Genomic DNA, 19,556 nt, shown 5'->3' on the forward strand with positions numbered 1-19,556 from the left:
TTTATTATTAAACAAAACAATCCCTGTCAGTTCCATGCAGTTTTCAACAGCTATCAAGAAGAGAGGTCATGTCATGGATTTTTGTGAATGTTTCTTCTTCTACATATGCATAAGTTTAGTCATCTAGTTCAAATGATATTCAGCTTTATTGTCAATGCACAAATGAAATACCAGTAGTCTAAAACAAAATGCCGTTTTTCCCAGTGGTGCAAATAACTGACATGTCCAAAGGGCCTTCATGAAATGCGTTGCGAGACTGTTCATACACATTTTAACGGGCAAAGTTGAAGAGCTACTCTCCGTTATTGTTTGTGCAAATAATATGCTGATTCATGTTCCCTTGCATTTTGCAACCATGAGGTCAATGGTTAAGCTCAATCTTTTGACGCAATCTTTTGATTTTCACCCAGCCTAGTCCATGGTAGGCGCCCGATAGAAATATTGTTTAATTTTGCGATTGAGATATCCACGCACTGGCGCCCCCCCTGCGACGTGTTCGCCCCCCGGTTTTAGAGCTATTCTAAATGCAAAAATGCATAGAGGGAGTTATGACAAAACCGTGACTGTTAACAAACTATAAGCTATATAAGGTAGGCCCTATGCTAGGCCTATTACACAACACAAATTGTCGCTAGGCTATGCTGGCGACCCAAATAAAATCTCCGTTGGAACCAATGGCTTACACCTTACAGTATCAAGCTGCCACCTCTTGGCGAAAAAGTTAATAGTTTTGCATATCAGTAGTAATACATTTCACGTAGCTGTGAATCACGGAAAGGGCGAATGAAGTGGACACTTCTAAACGGAACCCAACCCACTGTACAGTAGCTCAAGGTCTGTGGCTAAAGCAGCCATAATGAAAGCGTTATCATTGTTTGGATACTTCACACACACACGTGTTTTTTAATCGCATAGACTACAACTACCAAGCTGGAATCAAAGCACATCGACTCCCCTCTCACACCCTAAACACGCACTTCGAACAAACAAAAAGCGCCTCAGTCTCACGGAATATAGCCATAGGCAAAACTGTATCTGACCCTTGTAACGTTGGTACTAAATCATTCATCGCAAAGAATGATTTTTGTAGCACGTGCAACAAATATGTGTAGGTACAGCCCTGCCCTGAATACATCTCAACGTGCGCTCTAAAACATCTGGTTTAAATGGAGATTGTAGATCATCACGGGATCATAGACAGGTTATCTTTCAGGTAGCCTATATATTTTCCATTAAAAAACCATCACGTAGCGAACGTGTTGTGGCTAACTCACTTAGCTCCTGTTAGTAGCCTAGGTTATGGTCATAAGCAAATGAGATGACAGTCGAAAGATACAATTAGTGCTGTTATCGATTTGCTTGGTAGCTTATAAACGCATTTATGGTTTTCTACAAATACATCAATAATCAAATTGGCCTCCATCAGTCAACCATGCTAACGGTAACATTATTTTACCTACGTTCTGCTATTGATAGGATTAACGTAGCCTACCTGCAGTAAAAAACAAGCATGTCCGATAAACATTCTCAGATTTATTTCGGCTTCAAGAGGAAATGGGAATTACATGTCATGCAGAAATCATCCTACCCTTAGACGTTCTCTGCGGTAAACTACTGTAGCCTACAGTCTTGTCCTTGTAGGAAGCATAGTGTCTTTCCAACCCATTTAAGATTAACTTCCAACAAAATTACGTCTCACTGCAACGATTCGCCATCTAGTGGACAAACGACTACTTATCGCCAATACTGGAAATGCAGCCATGATGATGATGATGAATATTTATTTTGGCTTTCTTTTAATCCTACTGAATTTGTAATTATGTATCGGCCGTTCTAATACCGATAGTATGTGGGTGCCTGTGTGTGTGTGTGCATGTGTATATGTGTGCACCACCATCTACAGGCCAATGAGTGTAGAGTCACTAAATGTACACATAACTTAATTTTTTAGACCCCCCCATGGATGAAATTCTACGAAACTTGGCATACCCCCAGAGAATGTCAGGTTAATCATACACATAAAATTTGGTGCAGTTCTGAACGTCTTTACTGAAGAGAGGGGCGATTAAAGCAGAATGATATTGCATTTTCATTTTTTACCGGGGGGGTGCAAATCACAAATGAGTGATTATGGGCTAAGTTGATGTGGGCCCTTGAGACCAACATACCATAAACATTTCTTCATCCTCGGTGCCACGGTTCAGGTAGTTATTGAGGAAAAACTGCATTTTTTGGGTTTCGGGGGGCCCAGCGCGGAGGGGGAGTGGCCCCCGGGGACCAAACGAAATTTTTCCGTAAAAGTCTAGTGGGGCTACATACCCACCAAATTTCATGTGCCCTGGTGTTTCGGTGCCCCGGGTATCGTTGACCAAAATTTCAGGAAGTAGATGACGGAAAAAAAAAAAAAAAAATAAATAAAAAAAAAAAAAAAACTTTGACAATCCCTATATGACCGCTTCGCTAGCTTCGCTAGCGGCGGTCATAATAATTTGATTTTGTCAGTGTCAGTTTTATCTGTGTCAGTGTATTGACCAAATCAACAACTAGATGTCTCTTGTCACTAGATGTCACTAGATTTTTCTTCAGCTGGTAAAAAGGAGGAAAGACTTAGGGTTGCCACTCTCCTTGACACAAAAGTGTTCAAAGCAAAGGATACTGTTAAAAAGTGTCGTTTATTAATTGACAGTGATCTAAATTTCAACACTAAATTAAAGCACTACTGCTTGTTTATAAATCAGAGGGAGCAAGACCTAAATACCTATCAGAGATGCTTCAGCAGTACACACCTTCTCGACCTCTCAGGTCTCAGGAGAAAAACTTGTTAGTAAAACCTGCTGTTAGAACTAAACATGGTGGAGCAGTTTTTAGCTACTATGTGGTTCAGCTCTTTCAGATGACATCATAAAGGGCCCAACTGTAGCCAATCTACCTTGTCTTTTTTTTTGTCTTTTTAATTATTCTTTATTTTTAAACTATTATTTTACTATTGCCCTTCTATGCTTTTATTCCATGTAAAGCACATTGAATATATATTAAAAAAAACGTAACTTGACTTCTAGCCTAGAAATCTAGACGCGCCCCTAGCGGCAGCAAATTACATTTGCTGCCAGGGCTAGTCTAGCAACTCTCCGTTGGCTTGTGAGCTCCAGAAATCGAAACTTATTCAGGCCAATGAAATCGTGTATAGAGTCGTTAGGTGGGCTTAACATAATGATTGATGGCAGAGTTGCAACGGTTTGGCTTAAATTCCCTGCTACTTGAAAACAAATAAGATGGATGTTGCTGCTGGCGAACAGTGTGACACGAGTTAAGCTTTTATTAAGTTGGCAAACGTTTGAACTAGCCAACTAGCTCCGCTGGTGGGAAACGCATGGGACTCATAGCGCTGCCGCTGTCCTATTGCATGCAGAGGGAATTTGAAAGACAACTGATTATCCCGCCCCTCGGATTGAGCACTGCGAACGGTGAGTGCCCAGACCCTACATCTTGATGTGGGTCTGGTTCGCCAGGCTACTTGACTTCCTGAGCAGAGAAGAAACTCAGAGAGAGAGCCGACCACCGACACAAACCCGAGAAGATTTTCAGGAAAGAGCAGGCAGACTAGGTAAATACACATTTACGCACACACACAGAGATGGCAGACACACACATGCACACATACACACAAAGACACACAAACACACACAGTCATAAATACGTACCACTCACTCACATATGTACACAAACATATTCATGTACAGCATGCAAACACAATTACACATACACACACACACACACACACACACTAACACACACACACACAAACATAGAGGCTGGATATAAACAAGATCTATAGAAAGGAAAACTGTATTCTAGCTGGGCCAATGAATTTACATGTCATAAGATGAAATTCATTGTTTTAGGTGCTCATTTTGTTTTGGGTGATGAAACCCTTTCTTAACAGGTTACACCTCTGAGATTACCTGATGCTTAAATAAATGAAAAAATAAAGCACTTCCTTGTCAAGGCAATTATATTTCAGAAGTGAACACTGAAAAAAAGAACACTTTGAAGTGCCAATGCTCTAGCACAGAACCTCCATTATGCAATCCAGGCAGAGAAGCGGAGCAAAGTCATGCTGCTTCCAATCAATCGCATCCTGTAAGCAACTGACTATAAAAGGGCAGGGGGCGGAGGGGGGGTTCAAGTAAATACTAAAACACCACAGCGTGTTACATAAAGCATGGGTTATCATGTCTAGCTTCCAATACAGCATCTATGATAGTGACTCAATGATCATTTCATGCAAATCACAGTGTGAAAACTACATACACCATGTGGCCCTGGACGCTGAATGAGAGCTGAGCACAATCATTCAACTGTCATCCATAAAAATATGCAAATGCCTAACAGAATCCCCCTGCAATTAGGCGGATGTTTCCATGACGAGCACAGAAACCAGCCATGTGATGTTTATAATTAGTAAGCCTTATCCTGCGCTGCATCAAAATATAGCCAAGAAGGCCTCAATGCCAGCTGAGTCAATTCAGGTAAACCTGTCGAAGGCACAGTCTCAACAGAAATGCACTGTTTCTGTTTAATCTCATATCTTATAGAATAGCAGGGCCACTGTACCATTCATTTGTAAACACAAACACATGCACACACATACCCACACACAAACAAACACACACACAGATGCTTAATGGGCCTTTTCGGGTCACCAGTGGATAGACTAGTGTATGTGTTTCCGTCCAGAGACGTAGGAATATAGTGGTCAGATCTCAATCTCCTGGACTCAACTAACCACATTCCACCACAGTTTTACACACACAAACACACACACACACACACATACAAACACTGTACTGACATATGCGTTTGGCGGATAACATCTGCACTGTCCCAACAGCCCTGAAACGGAGTGGTTATCATTCTCATTCATGCAGCAGTGATGTGACAAATACAAACTGGCTCGACAAATACTGACCAACTCTAACCAACACCAAAAGCTGCATAAGTATGTGTCGGTCTGTGTTTGTCGGGCGGAGTTTTTCAGCTTTAACATGTCCAGTCAGGTAACAAATGTCTGTCTTGTCAGTTACTGTCTGAGCAGTGTGGAACTGGAAGTTGGTTTTCTAAACATTCTAAAGACTGCAACCAGCTGCAGGGAATATTGGGATTAGTTGGGGATTGTCTGATTGTTGGGCATCAATGATCTGTGAGGAGATGAGCTTTTTAAAGCTTTTTTTAACGTTTTTTAAAGGTGCAGTCAGGGATTTTACTAGATTTCAAGCCCAAAATATTCTTGGTCACATTTAGCAATCTCCTCCGAACCGCTAGCTGGGTACACTGTAAAAAAAAACCAGTCTTTCTGGGCAGCCCTGACTCCAAAAACTGTAAACAAACAAAGTGGGGGCAGCTTGTCCCCCAAACCAAATCTTGCGTGTAATTTCTCTGGGAATACTGAAGGTAGGGGTGAGCTACCTCTCTGGCGTGTTTGGTTTGGTCCTGTGTTCAAATATAATGTAGGGTTTTTTGCACAAATGCGCCTACTAATTAATTCAAACATAAACATAAACAACGCGACTTCCTGCAAAATCCCTGACTGCACCTTTAATCCAGCAGCACACATTCTAACAAACTCACAGTAGTGCAACAACTCAATGTTTCCATAACAACGCCTTTGTTGCACCACTCGATGTAGCCAGATATGAACTAGCTAGCTGACTAGTTAGCCAGCAAATTTAACAAACTAGCTGATTATCCAACAGATTAAATTGGTTTTTGTGATTTTGTGCAGGCACTGGTGAAAAACGGAGTTAAACACTTCAAAGTATTTCTCTGTCACTCCTTGGACCAACACAACTGTCCTGACACCACTGCTGGACTGACTGTGTGACAACACGTCACTGTGCGGTTAAAGCAATGTTTGCAACATTACAATGTTTAATTCACATCACTGCAAGTTGTCACTGCAACAGCCTCGATTGCCACAAATGTTTGCTGTGAATCGCCCTTTACACTACTATACAGCACCATGTGAGCAAACACACACCAGTTTCATGAGTCGAGGGCAGGGTACAGTAACTGGGGACCCTGGGACAGGAGGAAAGACGGGTGGACACATGGCCTGATGAAAAGGCCTCAATACCCCAGACAAGGCATCATAAGGCAGTAAGGACAGTGAGTGGGGCATCTAATAGGCCAGCAATCTGGGACACGCCCCAAGCCTTTCTATACAGTACTGTATTTATCTGCATCTCTATATGTACATGTTACATACATGTGTCCACCTCCAGACCCTAACACACACTTCAAAGCTGCCATCATTTCAGCATGGAATCTACAATCTCGTTCTCTGGAGGCCCAAACATGTTTTTTAATAACACAATTAAATCAACAACATGTTTGGGTTTCTTCACCTCTATATCTGACCGTTACTTTTACAGGGCATTGTCATACCATATATACAGCTATTGTTGGACCCAATAACAAAACGGGAAACACTTTACTGACAACAAATAGCCTCTGAACATACTGTAGATATCTTTACGACACCAACATGAGCTGTTATACACAACAATGGCCTTGACTGCTGCCAAGTCCCAGCCTATATAGCTTTAGTAGGGTTCCCCTGATACCATCAACTGACAGTGGCAGCATTACAGACACCTCATCGTGGCTGTGCTCTCAAGGGGGAAAGGTCAATATGAGAGTGCGCTTAAGGCTGTGGGAGCAGAGTCCAACGCGACTATATGGCACTGTTTGTATGTGGCAATCTCTGAGATAAAGATATGGTTCAGCTGAGTTTGAGGCAATAAAGTACTTGAAGAGTGAGGTACTGTATATTTGCAAAAAGTGAACTTAAATGACCAGGAACAGATATCCTATGAGCCTCTATGAAAATGATTTGCGAATGGACAATGGTTAATAATCTGCCAAGTGACATCACAAACAATGTGTGAGACCGCACCGTAATCTTTATGGAACACAGGCTTCCCGAAAACCTTGTTTTTATTTTGATCTGTGAATCTGTGATTTCAAAGAATATCCTGCAAAAGAATGCAGACCAAAAACGAACGAGGCACGCAACATCCACGACTCCAGGAAGAGACGCTCCACACATGATCCACAGCAGAGGCCTTTGTTTTATGAGCGCCTGTTCGTTCAAGTCGCAGCATTGTTCTGAGAGAGAGCAATACAAATCTCGCGTCTCGCTCACTCGCACCAGCTCACAGTGAGAGAGTGAGAGAGCGAGCGAGCCTGAGCAAGAAAAACAGCCACGGCCCTCACTAAGTACCCAGGCGTCTCCACCTCCCTCTGCCTCCCACACTGTTGACACATAAATCTGAGTTTTTACACCTGCAATGCATCAGAGCGCTGGCCTCTGCCAGCCTGCATTAGACTGCTTCTCTTCTGATGGACACAGAGCGGCAATCCTCCATCTTTGTCCCTCTTCCTAGCTCTCCATCTCTCCTCTCTTCATCTCTTCTCTCTCTCCATCTTTCCTCTCTTCCTTTATCCATCTCTCCTCTCTCTCCATCTCCCCTCTCTTCCTTTCTCCATCTCCCCTCTCTCTCCATCTCTCCTCTCTTCCTCTGTCCATCTCTCTTCTTTTCCTCTCTCCATCTCTTCCTTCTTCTCCATCTCTCTGTATACTCAGTCAAATGAAACACACACACACACACTCACTCACACACACATACACTCACACACGCAGACACGCACACGCACACACACCTCAGCTTTCTTTTGTTCCTCTCCATCACCAAGACTGTCAGTCGTGGAAGACCATAAACTTCTCCATGGAAAAAAAGGCTGTGGAAAAAAAAGGCTTAGAATGCGTGTCCTTACATGGGCATCCATGGCCTACTGGTTAGGGAATCGGACTTGTGACTGACGTGTGGCCGGTTCGATCCCTGACTGGTAGGAAGGGGGGAGTGATTGGACAGTGCTCTTCCACATCCACATCCATGGGTGAGGTGCCCTGGAGCAAGGCCTCTGCAACGGCTCCCCGTGCACTGGATAATGCTCAGGGTGTGTGTGTGTGTATGTATGTATGTATGTATGTATGTATGTATGTATGTATGTATGTATGTATGTGTGTACACTACCCCAAGATAAAATGCAGAGGACAAATATCCAACAGAAATTTCCTACAGAAAAAAAAGTATAACACCCGGTCCACGGAACAATCACAGACTGTATCAGGGCACCAAACTTCCTCAGATTAAGGTCTTTCAGCACACAGTGAAAGCGAAAAATAACTTGTGTGAGCACAAACTTATGCCTTCTAATGCAACCACAGTCTACTCAGTAGGATATTCAGTTGGCATTATTTCATCATAGGGTGTGCTGAAATCTAATCTGCTTACAAAAGCGGTGTGCCATTATCTTTATGTTGGGCGGATAACATCTGCACTGTCCCAACAGCCCTGAAACGGAGTGGTTATCATTCTCATGCATGCAGCACAAGTCCTTCTGCAGTGATGAAAAGTGATGAAACTGTAGCTGCTTTTAAACCTTTCAGTTGAACAAGTTACAGGCTGAACTCTCAACAATCGTGTGTGTGTGTGTGTGTGTGTGTGTGTGTGTGTGTGTGTGTGTGTGTATGAGAGTGAGAAGAGGCTGGTGTCTCCCGCTGTGGGGGGGGGGGGGTGCACTCAGGCTCAGGGTGGATCTGATGTGAGAAAGCCCCTCCCCCTCCCCCACACATACACACTACCCTTCCTAGCCCATTCAGTGTGATAGTGCACCGCTCTCACTCGACCCCACTCCCTCACACACCCAACGAGGTCTTACTTAAATCTACCCCGTCTTCTCATGAGTCTTCACCACGAACAAAGACTCAGCTTCTTTCTCCTCTCTTCCACCATCAAAGCAATCCAACTGCTACAGGCACACACACACACACACACATACACAGACACGCACACACACACAACTTAAAACCCTCAACTTATCTTTTAACTCTCTAAAACATACCAAAATAGAATGGCTTAATTAATACCATTTTTAACAGAGAGATAAAGTTTAAGTCATATTTTTAATCAGCAGTCTTTTTAGGGTCGCAGGAGCCTGCACTGTAGCTATGGCAACCGGTATCTAACAGAGCTTTTATCAGCCAATTAGCGAAAGAAAGTACACTTTTATTACAGAAACAAATTCCTAATAATACCCTTTAGAAAAGAAATTAAGACGACAAAGTGCACACTGGGAACAGAAACTGTTTTTGAAGATGTGGCCAAAACATACACATTATGCAGATGGCTGCAATGTGGTTCCATACTGTAGCAAAATCTCAAAGGATTAACTGGAGAGATCCATCATTTCCTCTCAAACACTCATTTAAATAGCTAGTATTTGACTACGATGACCCCACACGCACACGTTGTATTGTGGGTGTCTGACAGCATAAATAGTGTTAGACTTTCCTCACTGTGGACAGATGATAGATAAGCTGTTGACTGTAAACAGAATTCTTTGTGGGACACTATGTCCCGATGATGACTACAAAAAGCTAAATATTTATAGTTCATTTCCAAGCTGAGTGACCAGATAACATAGTTGCCCTGGATTAATGCCTTCAATTTCCTGTATTGAAACTTCAGACAAAAAAGTCTGAGGACAACATTGCTATGGAAACTTTGGCACAATTGATTTACTGGGCAACCCCAGCAACACTACAGTGAGTCCCTGAACAGAGAAGTGTAGATGCTTCTCCTGAAAGGACTCGACCACAATGAGAGAAGTCAGATAGGTCTCACATGAAACCTAACGCCAAAGAATCAGCCACAGTCCGAGTGTGCCAATGAGCTTGGCCTTGGTCAACAAGAGGAGCTTCAAGTAAATTTAGCACTATGTGATCCCAGCCCATCACAACAACAATCTCACATAACACTATGTTCTATAGTCCTGACGCACTGAAGTAAACTCTTATATAACTTGGGCTACTGTTTTTTTAAGTCCATTATGTTTACCACAGTGGGTGAGAGGTACCCTGCTTTAGCCAGGGTATGTGATGATGTGGTGCTATTTTAATTCCAAAGGCCAAGGGAACTTTATCATAGCATCCTGGATCCATGAAATAACTGGCCTTTAAAAATAAAAATCTGCCTGCCTCTATGGGAATTTAACATAGGGGTACAGTATGTATACTTATGGCCCCTGTATTTTAAGGAAGAACATTTATTTATTTACGATACATTATTCATTTACAAAGAAAAATTGGTGTCCTTAAAAGTTGGATTTTTCCTAATTTTTCTTAATTAAGACATTAAGATCAATTTCCAAAAGCTGATTTTTTATTTCTCCTTTTAGTCAACTTTAGGATGTGTATTTACAGGGTATATAAACGTATGAGCACAACTGTATAACTTGGGCTCCAGTTCTCAAGTCAGTTATGTTTGAGAGAGCAAATTAAGATGGATCAGAGAATTAAGGTGACAAGGTGCCAGTGAGAGTTCTGCAGGTCAGAGTGAGTTGCCAGTGAGGGTTCTGCGTGCCAGTGAGGGTTCTGCAGGCCAGAGTGAGGTGCCAGTGAGGGTTCTGCGTGCCAGTGAGGGTTCTGCAGGCCAGAGTGAGGTGCCAGTGAGGGTTCTGCGTGCCAGTGAGGGTTCTGCAGGCCAGAGTGAGGTGCCAGTGAGGGTTCTGTAGGCCAGAGTGAGGTATTGAACTGAATTCTGTAGAGGCTGCTACAGGAAGCCAATGAAGAGGCACTACCAGAGAAGACATGTGTCTCCTTCAGCTGATTAAAGACCAGACATGCCGCTGCATTTTGAATCATCTGTAATGGTCTCATTACACAAACAGGTGGACTAGCTAATAATGCATTGCGATAGTCCAGTTCGGACAGAACTGTGGCCTGCACAAGAGTTAAAAGGCCAACTATGATGATAATAACAGAGTTAGGGTACAAACAATATCCAAAAAAAGCCTTATAAGCTGTATTTGTGCATGGGACCTAAGAGCATATTCAGAACCATGAACTACCTTACATAGAAGATATAGTTGTACAGCAACTAAAATAGGAAAAATATATGTTAATTTACCATGGCTGGCTATGTATCTTGCAGCTATAGTTATTGGCATAACACAATCTTGCTACAATGCAGAAAAAAAGAAAAAAAAAGAATGACCACAAACAAACACATTTTAATGGCTTGTGTGTTGTGTTTGGTAGAAAGGGGACATGGTTCTGTCAATAGTTCCAACAAAACGTCATATCCAAACCTTTCTTCCTTCTGGAGGCCACTGCTATTCAACAAGAGCCTAATCAGGCACCAGGCCCCTCATTGCAATGAATTATGATCAGAGGGACAGACAGGGGGGGGGGGGTTTGCAGGAGAGTGACAGGGACACAGGCAGAATGCCCCCCCCCCACACACCACATTCCACCATTACCACCACCACACACACACACACTTATTACCTCCCACCCCCACTACCACCACATATACACACACACTTATTACCCCCCACCCCCCAACTACCACCACCACCACCACATACACACACACATACACAAACACTTATTACCACCCCCACCACTACCACAACCACACACGCACACACACACACACACACACACACACACACACATATTACCACCTCCACCACCACCACACACGCACACACACTTACTACAATACCCCCCACCCCCACACACAGAGCTGACATTTTCTTGGCATGGGTCAGCCCCATCGGAGGCTGCAGTTTGATACTGGGGCCGCGCTGCCTGGACGGAATGTGCCCTTCCAACCCTCTGGTTACCGCCAGTCTTTACATGAACCCGCAACCCTGGCATCATGCCAACGCCTCCCTTACCCTCTCCCTCCAGGACCCCTAGCCTTAGCCCCAGGCCAGCCCCCCCACCCCCCCAGTCCCGCCCACAGGCTCTTATTTCAGCATCCCCATCCTGCGCTCCAGCCCCCAGCCCCCCAGCTCAGCCTCTAAGTCCCAGTCTGTCCCATACCCCGCCCGGAGCCCCATGCCCCCTTGGCCCAATCCTGGATGCCCGGCCACACGGTCAGGCTTTTCACCAGTGCTACACGTACGGAATTCAGAGCAGCGGGGGGAAATTCCTTTACATTAGTGAAAGAGAGAGAGAGAGAGAGCAGATCGCTGCAGACTCTATCTGAAACAGGTCTGAAGTAGAGCTTGGAAAGTCTACATCAGACGCAGGCCAGATCTGAACGACATCTAGGTCAGACCGAGGCAAGAACAGGGTCAAATCTACGCCACATGCCAGCCAAACCTGGGCCAGATGCTGATCTGACTCCATTCCCCTGAGTTTGTGTGTCCCTCTGGGAATGAAAAGCAAGAATCTGTACACACAATTGAGCCCAATTAAAGTATGAATTTACTTTATGGCTGGTAGTTATCGTCATTACATCAAATAGTCCAAACCATTTGAGTTACGATCCTTTCAACTGGTAATGGCTGCTGTCAGTTGGTGTTCTACACGCCACTTCGGCCTGTGCATAATCTGCGGCCTGTGGTAGGGATTATTCAAATGGTTTTAGATCAGTGAGGCCTCTACTCCCTCTTCTCCACCCTAGGGCGTGAGCATGCGGTGCCGTCTGCTACAGGGTTCAGAAATGAGCCACTCTGTGTTGGAGTCGTCGTTATTCTCTTTTAAAAATCATCATCGCTGGATAATAAATAAAGACTGCCTCCGGATTCCTTGCTCTGGCAAGAATTACAGAGAGATTCATGAACCCCCTCCCCCCCCCCATCTCTCTTGCTCTCAGTAATTTCGTACAAATAATTATGTATTCTGTGTCATGTACTGTTTACAACATGCTATGCACAGGCTGAATTAGCATCCGTTCATGCCCATTACCAAATGGAGATGAGTCATTTTGGCATGACATATGTACACGTATAGAGTATTACACATGATGAACAAGAATCAAAGTTCATGTGCAATGTCAGTGAGAAAACCCCACACATAGAACCAATGTAAAGCCCCATCTTAATGTAGTCTTGTGCTCCAGTCATCGCCTTGATATGTCCATGTGCTGTCAGGTATTTAAAACCGGACCTGTTAACTTGACATAGACAGCTGTTGATGTGCTTGAATGGGCTGTAATTAGGATAGGCTATGAGCTTTTCGAATATGTATATGTGTGAGTGTGTGAGTGTGTGCGTGGGGGGTGTGTGGGGGGGGGGGGGGGTTGCAAGGGATATGTTTCGCTTAGCCATACCAGCCATACCAGTGTGCTTATGTAAGCTTGTGTGTGTGTGTGTGCGTGTGTGTAAGTAGCTTGTGTGTGTGTGTGTGTGTGCGTGTGTGCGTGTGTGTGTGTGTGCGTGTGTGTGTGTGTGTGTGTGTGTGTGTAAGGATCTGCTTTTGCTCAGCAATACAATTAGTGGGTCACCTCTCCCATTGGTTTGTAGGGGGGGGGGGGTTAAAGTGGGGCTTGTTAGTGGATGTGTAAGTGTGTGGATATGTGTGAGTGTGAGTATTTATTGGGTTCTGCTATACCTTCAGCACCCTCCCCCGGTGGTTTGTAGGGGTTGAACTTGGGCTTGGGGGCCACGACAGGGGCAAACTTCTTGGGAGGCTGTTGCTGGGACACAGAGATGCTGGTGGTGCCCATGGGCGGGCTGGTCTCCATGCGGGCGGCCACCTGACCCAGCTCACTTCCGTCGGCACTCCACATGATTCTGCACAGACACACACACACGCCATTACATTACATTACATTACATTTGGCTGACACATTTTTAGCCAAAGCGACTAACAACATGGTAAACAGTTTAAGTTTTAAAGCAATTCTCAACAATTTTAGGACAATTTAAAAAACGGTAGAGTAAAGTAAGAATAAGTGCATCAGTGAGTGCTGTTTTTAACAGTTACGTGTCAGTTCAAGACGGCTGGTAAGTGCTAGGATCAACAAGACTAGTTGTGTGTGGTGCTTATGAGAGGAGATGTTCTATAAAGAGCTGGGTCTTCAGGAGTTTTTTGAACTCCATCCACCCCAGAGTTAAACAAGTGGATGCATACCTTTCTTTTCTTTATGGATACAATAACACAGTCCGACACAACACAGTAGCTTAGCTTAGAGTAATTAACTGGAGGTGGGTAAGTCCAATTAGCCTACAGCTCCCTTTTACCTATAGGCTAACTATAGGCTAACTGGTCTAACCCACTTCTAGCTAATTTCCCAAAAAGTCGGCCTGTTCCTTTAACAGACGCTCATTGGTTACTGTATATGGTAGATTATTTTATACAAGGTGATCAAGAATAACAGTGGTAAGCGATCAAACAAAAACAAAAGCATCAATTTATAGTAAAACAACATTGCATTATCATTATAGTGGATGGAATCCACTATCTTGAAATCTACTGACTTCTTACTTCTTCTTATAACCTTTTATTTTTACCTTTTTAAAAATGAATGCGGCTCTAACCGCTTAACGTACAGACATGTTGAAATAACCATTGTGTAGGTCTGGAATTGGGCAAGAGAGTTATCATTTCATATCAGTTAGTTTGTTGTTCATTGAAGATATTTATCTAACAACTGTCTCTTTTTTTCTTCTATTTCTGTTAGGTGCCGCTTCACTCTGCTACTGGATGGAGGATCAGGCTGACTGCAACCGGGTGGTCTATGGATGCTACTGTATACTGAATGACAGGGAAGCACAGCACACATGCATTTCTAAATGAAGAAGAGTGAATAAATGCACTTGCTTTTCAAACTTATAAAAGTTGTCAATGGTTATTTGTGCAAGCTTGTGTAGCCTAAACCAGACATACCTAGGCCTAGCCAAATTTATCCTGGCTGCAGATAAAGCAGGATATGAGATTCCCAATATATTGCCAGATTAATAGGTTTAATGAGGTTTAATATCAAATTGAAAAACCATTAAAATCACGTTGATCTTTAGTTTGGTTGTAATTTCAAGATTGTTTCAATATTCATTTTAGTTAGTTTAGAAATACCTTTGAATTTCAACGTTGCTTCAAATAATGGAGGCTGCAAAAGTGATGCAGGCCTAGAATCAATGTTGCAGTGCGACGTTGATTCAATGATTTAACGTTGACAAAATAGCGTTGATTTAACATAGATTCAATGACTAATTGTTATCTGGGTGCAGAATGAGCAGTCATCAACACCAACAACATAGATCCAATTACTAATTGTTATCTGGGTGCAGAATGAGCAGTCATCAACACCAACTGAAAGCCCCGTTTTGCAGGTAGCCATTGCATTGCATACAATTAGGCTTTGAACTACATTTTCCAAAGGCCAGCTTTCGCGCTTGTGTCACAACTTCAGAATGCTTCAAATGCTTCAGAATGCTTCACAAGCTTCAATTTTAGTGTGAACATTTGTATGGACTCAATTATGAAGTCAACGGTCAAATGTCAAGGTCAAACCCACCTTGAGTGTGATATCTCAAGAACGCCTTGATACACAAGGTTTTTTGGTACAAAGGTTTGTATGAACTGAAAGATTAAGCAATTCAATGTCTTTTTTTTCAGGAATCTCCCCACCAACATTAAGCCAGCAGCTTTCCATCCACTATTGTAATTTCTCTGGCATTGCATTTTTAGTTGTTGTTTTTGTGCTTGTTGTAACTATTACTCAATATCATAAATCAACAGTAGTAGAAGTACAAATTGTAGTAGAAAGAGTAAAAATTATAATAATAAAAAGTTGACCAGAAGACTCACATGTCACATGACATTGTCTCACATGTGTAATCGTGATGCAGATTATTAACGTTGTATCCCAATATAACAGAGACGCTAAGCGACAGAGATGCACACAGCGTAGCTCTAAATAAGATTTATTCTCTCGTGTGTTCAATCATGTCCAGCAGGGTGATGACTCCACAACAAAGAGCTAATCTTAATCTTTCCTTTTCGGAGAGACAGGCCGCAGGCCACAGGCCGCGTATTAGTGAGCGTGTAATTTTAGATCCATGCTCCCCGTCTGGCATGCTGTTTGTCGTGTGTGTGCAAGTGCTGCCAACTCACCATCACCATCCAGAGGCACCTTCTCACATATCAAACAACAGTCTACTATCACTCCACTCACAAACTTGATCTGCCTGTACAGCCAGTTCCCACTCTGGCCATAAACTCAACTAGGGTCATAATTCTACAAAATCACACTGAACGCAAGCAAAAGGTCTTCCCGAAAGCCACATATCTCTCTCTAAGGACAACTCACTATGATCTCTTTATCTCTGTCAGTCTCCACATAAAATAAAGCGGGCATAGCATAAAAACACATAAAAGTGTGTGTGTGTGTGTGTGTGTGTTAGTGAATGAGTGAGTGTGTTTTGGACAGAGTTGGCAATGCCAGTTTGGCATGCTGCAGCTGAACACAGCACCACCACAACCACTCCCAGAAGAGGAGCAGCACCAGTACAGTTCCCACCCTGGCCCCTCAGTGGAAATGTACTGGGCGTGTCGAATGGCATTAATGACTGGCACTCGCTCTAAGCAGGCCGTTGGATCAGTGGTGGGCAGTTCTGCAGCCAGCCTTCTCGTCTCACTTATTCCAGAGACAGAATGTGTTTCCAGCCAGGGTAACAAGATAATAAGGAGCACATGTTAGGTAAGTAGGTTAATTGAGGTTAGTCGTTGGGGGTGTGTGTCTGTGTCTGTGTGTGTGTGTGTGTGTGTGTGTGTGTGTGTGTGTGTGTACTAGGGGTCAACAGATATGTTTTTTCAAAGGCTGATGGCAAAATCAATTCTCAGTAATTATAGATAAGATTATAGATTATAGATTATCAGATAACCAATATTTGGAGCCAATACATGTGTGCTTTAAAAAAGAATATTGGTGTCAAAATCAAGAACAACAAATACTCTGACACAAAACTTTATATACAGTAAGTGCCTTTAAGCATATGTTTAATTCAGAGAACCTTTCATAATGATCTCAACACAAAAAGTGCAGGGAGCTCAGCAGCATGTTTTAAATCAAGATAAACAAGTAAACAAACAAATTAATAAAATTAATGAATATTAAAGGAAAATTCTGTTTTTTAGCACTTTAAGGCCCTTTTCTGGTTTGTTTTGGATGAACTAGAGTGGTGGACACCGAAAGTTTGACGATTGGTCCTGTCTCGACTTTTCTGACTCGTTTTGAATCGCCTTTGACTTCTCAGGGTGGCTGGCAATAGGCATACTGAACTAGAGATATGAATTAATTAATATAGAGAGGGGGGGGGGGGGTGAGAAAGAGCTAGAGCGTGCTTCTCTCTTGGCCTTGACACACACCTCGTGATCTCTGAAAGATCCTGAAAAGGCAGGCACCCGCGACAGCATCAGATCAACACAACCTTTGTAATTTGATTAGGTGCTTTGGCGTTCCGCCCAACCTCCCTAACGCATCGTCAGGAGCTGAGATCAGCACCGCCATGAGGGACAGCGGGCCCTGGGTGCACCACTGTGCCTCTACGCTAGAATGAAAAAAATATGTTGTCATTTCAACATAACACCCCCCCCCCCCCCAAACGTTGATATGGTGAAATATCAGAGTGATGGCTTTGAGTTCAACCTACAGACCTGATCCATAAAACACACACACACACACACACACACACACACACCTTAATGACTAATGACTGATGGCGCAGTTGACGCAGACACAATGTGGCCCTTTAAAGACTGTGAGAAGGCATGACAAGTGTGTACCAAGAGTGTGTGTGATTCCTGAAGAATGAGCCTTGCACAACAGGGCAACATAAGGAACACTTCACAGAGCCTGCTGTGCCAGGGCTGAGGACACACACTGCTGTTATTTCACCATCCTATTCTGAAATCTTTTGAAATATTATTTGAACTATTTCTACACTTTGTGTCTGTAAGTGTGTGTGTGTGTGTGTGTGTGTGTAAGTATGTTTTCATCCTCTTCTCTCTGCTTCTGTTGTTGTTGATGCTCTTGTGTTTTGTGTCTGGCTGAACCATCCTCCCCCTGATTGATGCAAAGGGTTTACGTTCTCCCTCTGGAGACGAACCAAAAAAGCCCACACGCAACCATCTTTTAATATCAGCCCGAACACCCCCCCCCACACACACACACACACACACACACACACACACCACACACACAAATACAGAGAGAGAGAGAGAGTGAGAAAGATGAGAGAGAGAGTTGTGTACACAATGCAAGCCATGAGATTGTACAGTGCTGCTGCAAGACATGTCTTTTCTCCTCTGCTTTACTCTGCTCTACTCTGCTCTGTCAGCTATCAACACCCAGTGCCTCTCACCCCCAATAGCTACCCTCTGACCAGCAGCAACACATTTCCAGCAAAACACTCTCTCTCTCTCACTCACACACACACACACTCTCTCTCACACACACACACACACACACACACACACACACACACACACACACACACACACACACACACACACACACACACACACACACACACACACACACACACACACGGTGAAGGAAGTCAGGAGAGAGAAAAAGAGAGAGTGAAAGAGAGAGACATGCACAGCCGTTCCACACAGATTTCATTTAGCACCTGTCCTAGCGGGCTACTCGCAGAGGAGGGGGTGATCGGAAGGAGAGAGGGAGGGAGAGAGAGAGGGAGGGAAGGAAGGAGAGAGGGAGGAAGAGAGGGAGGATGGCAGTTAGAGGAAATGGTGTTGCGGAGCGTTGCCATGCGAGGTGAGGAGAGTTCATGAAACACACACAAGTCGGTGAGAAAGGCGCTTCAGAAACCCCGGGAGAGTCATCCAGGGGTCGTTTGAAGGAGCGAATCACACGACGGAGACGCCCATCACCAGCAGGCCTCGAGCCTCAAGCACACACGCTTTACAGCGCTGCGATGGAGAATCCCCAGTCAGTGTGGCTCAGGGAGAAGAACATCAGAGCGCAGCGCTGTAAACCCCTACAGCTGACCTCTGGCCTGCCAGACGTGTGAGGAGGGAGGCTTACGCAGGATCAAAGAGACGCCTGCTCCGTGTTGACACAGCATGGCGATGAGCACAGGTGTCGGGCTACAATCCCACCCCCACCCCAAACGCCTACTTCTCCGTCTCAGAATGCCCGTCTCCTCCCAAGAACTTCACAATTCAACTGCTTTTTGCCGTCTCTAGGGCTGCTGCCCCCGCCCCCCCCACCCACACACACACACACACACACACACACCCACTCCCTCCGGTGCATGTCTACAAGTGCATGACCTCGTCTAATGCCTCTTACTGGCATCACAGCTGGAGCGGCCGTGGTCAAGGTGAACGGCGCGAGCGAGAGATGAAAGCAGCGAGGAGGATTCGGATCAGCTCCGGCGATTTAAATAAGACAACGTGCCAGGACCAGGAGTCGCGGAGGCGGAGGGGGAAAGTGAGTAGAGCGAGTATCCCTCCGAATCAAAACATAGGACACATGCCGACATGTACGCATGTCTATGGACAGCTCCCATAAAGGAGAGAGGATGACCACAAAGGCAACAACGCAGGCAGGACACAAGAGCAGGGACACGAAGAAGGAAATACAACAGTTAGGAAGTAAGGGGACGACACACTGAAACATAAGGAAGGAAGGAAGGAATTAGGAAAGTTATCAGCATGTGCTTTGAAA

General features: G+C 44.1%; 1 protein-coding gene across 3 annotated transcripts in view; it reads right to left on the reverse strand.

The window, feature by feature from the left end:
* The window catches only part of lpp (LIM domain containing preferred translocation partner in lipoma), a 198,834-nt gene that overhangs the window by 121,689 nt on the left and 57,589 nt on the right, over positions 1 to 19,556 (reverse strand). For all 3 annotated transcript variants that reach the window (XM_076278029.1, XM_076278030.1, XM_076278028.1), the window contains one exon: positions 13,472 to 13,653. In XM_076278029.1, coding sequence (XP_076134144.1) covers positions 13,472 to 13,649 — 178 coding nt within the window. In that variant the 5' untranslated portion in view covers positions 13,650 to 13,653. The remainder of the gene's footprint in view (positions 1 to 13,471; positions 13,654 to 19,556) is intronic.

Source organism: Alosa pseudoharengus, unplaced genomic scaffold (genome assembly GCF_046254945.1).
Source record: "Alosa pseudoharengus isolate Yale_2024_CS ecotype anadromous, Long Island Sound unplaced genomic scaffold, YU_APseudo_1.1 YU_APseudo_1.1_scf_11, whole genome shotgun sequence".
NCBI classification, from domain to species: domain Eukaryota; kingdom Metazoa; phylum Chordata; class Actinopteri; order Clupeiformes; family Clupeidae; genus Alosa; species Alosa pseudoharengus.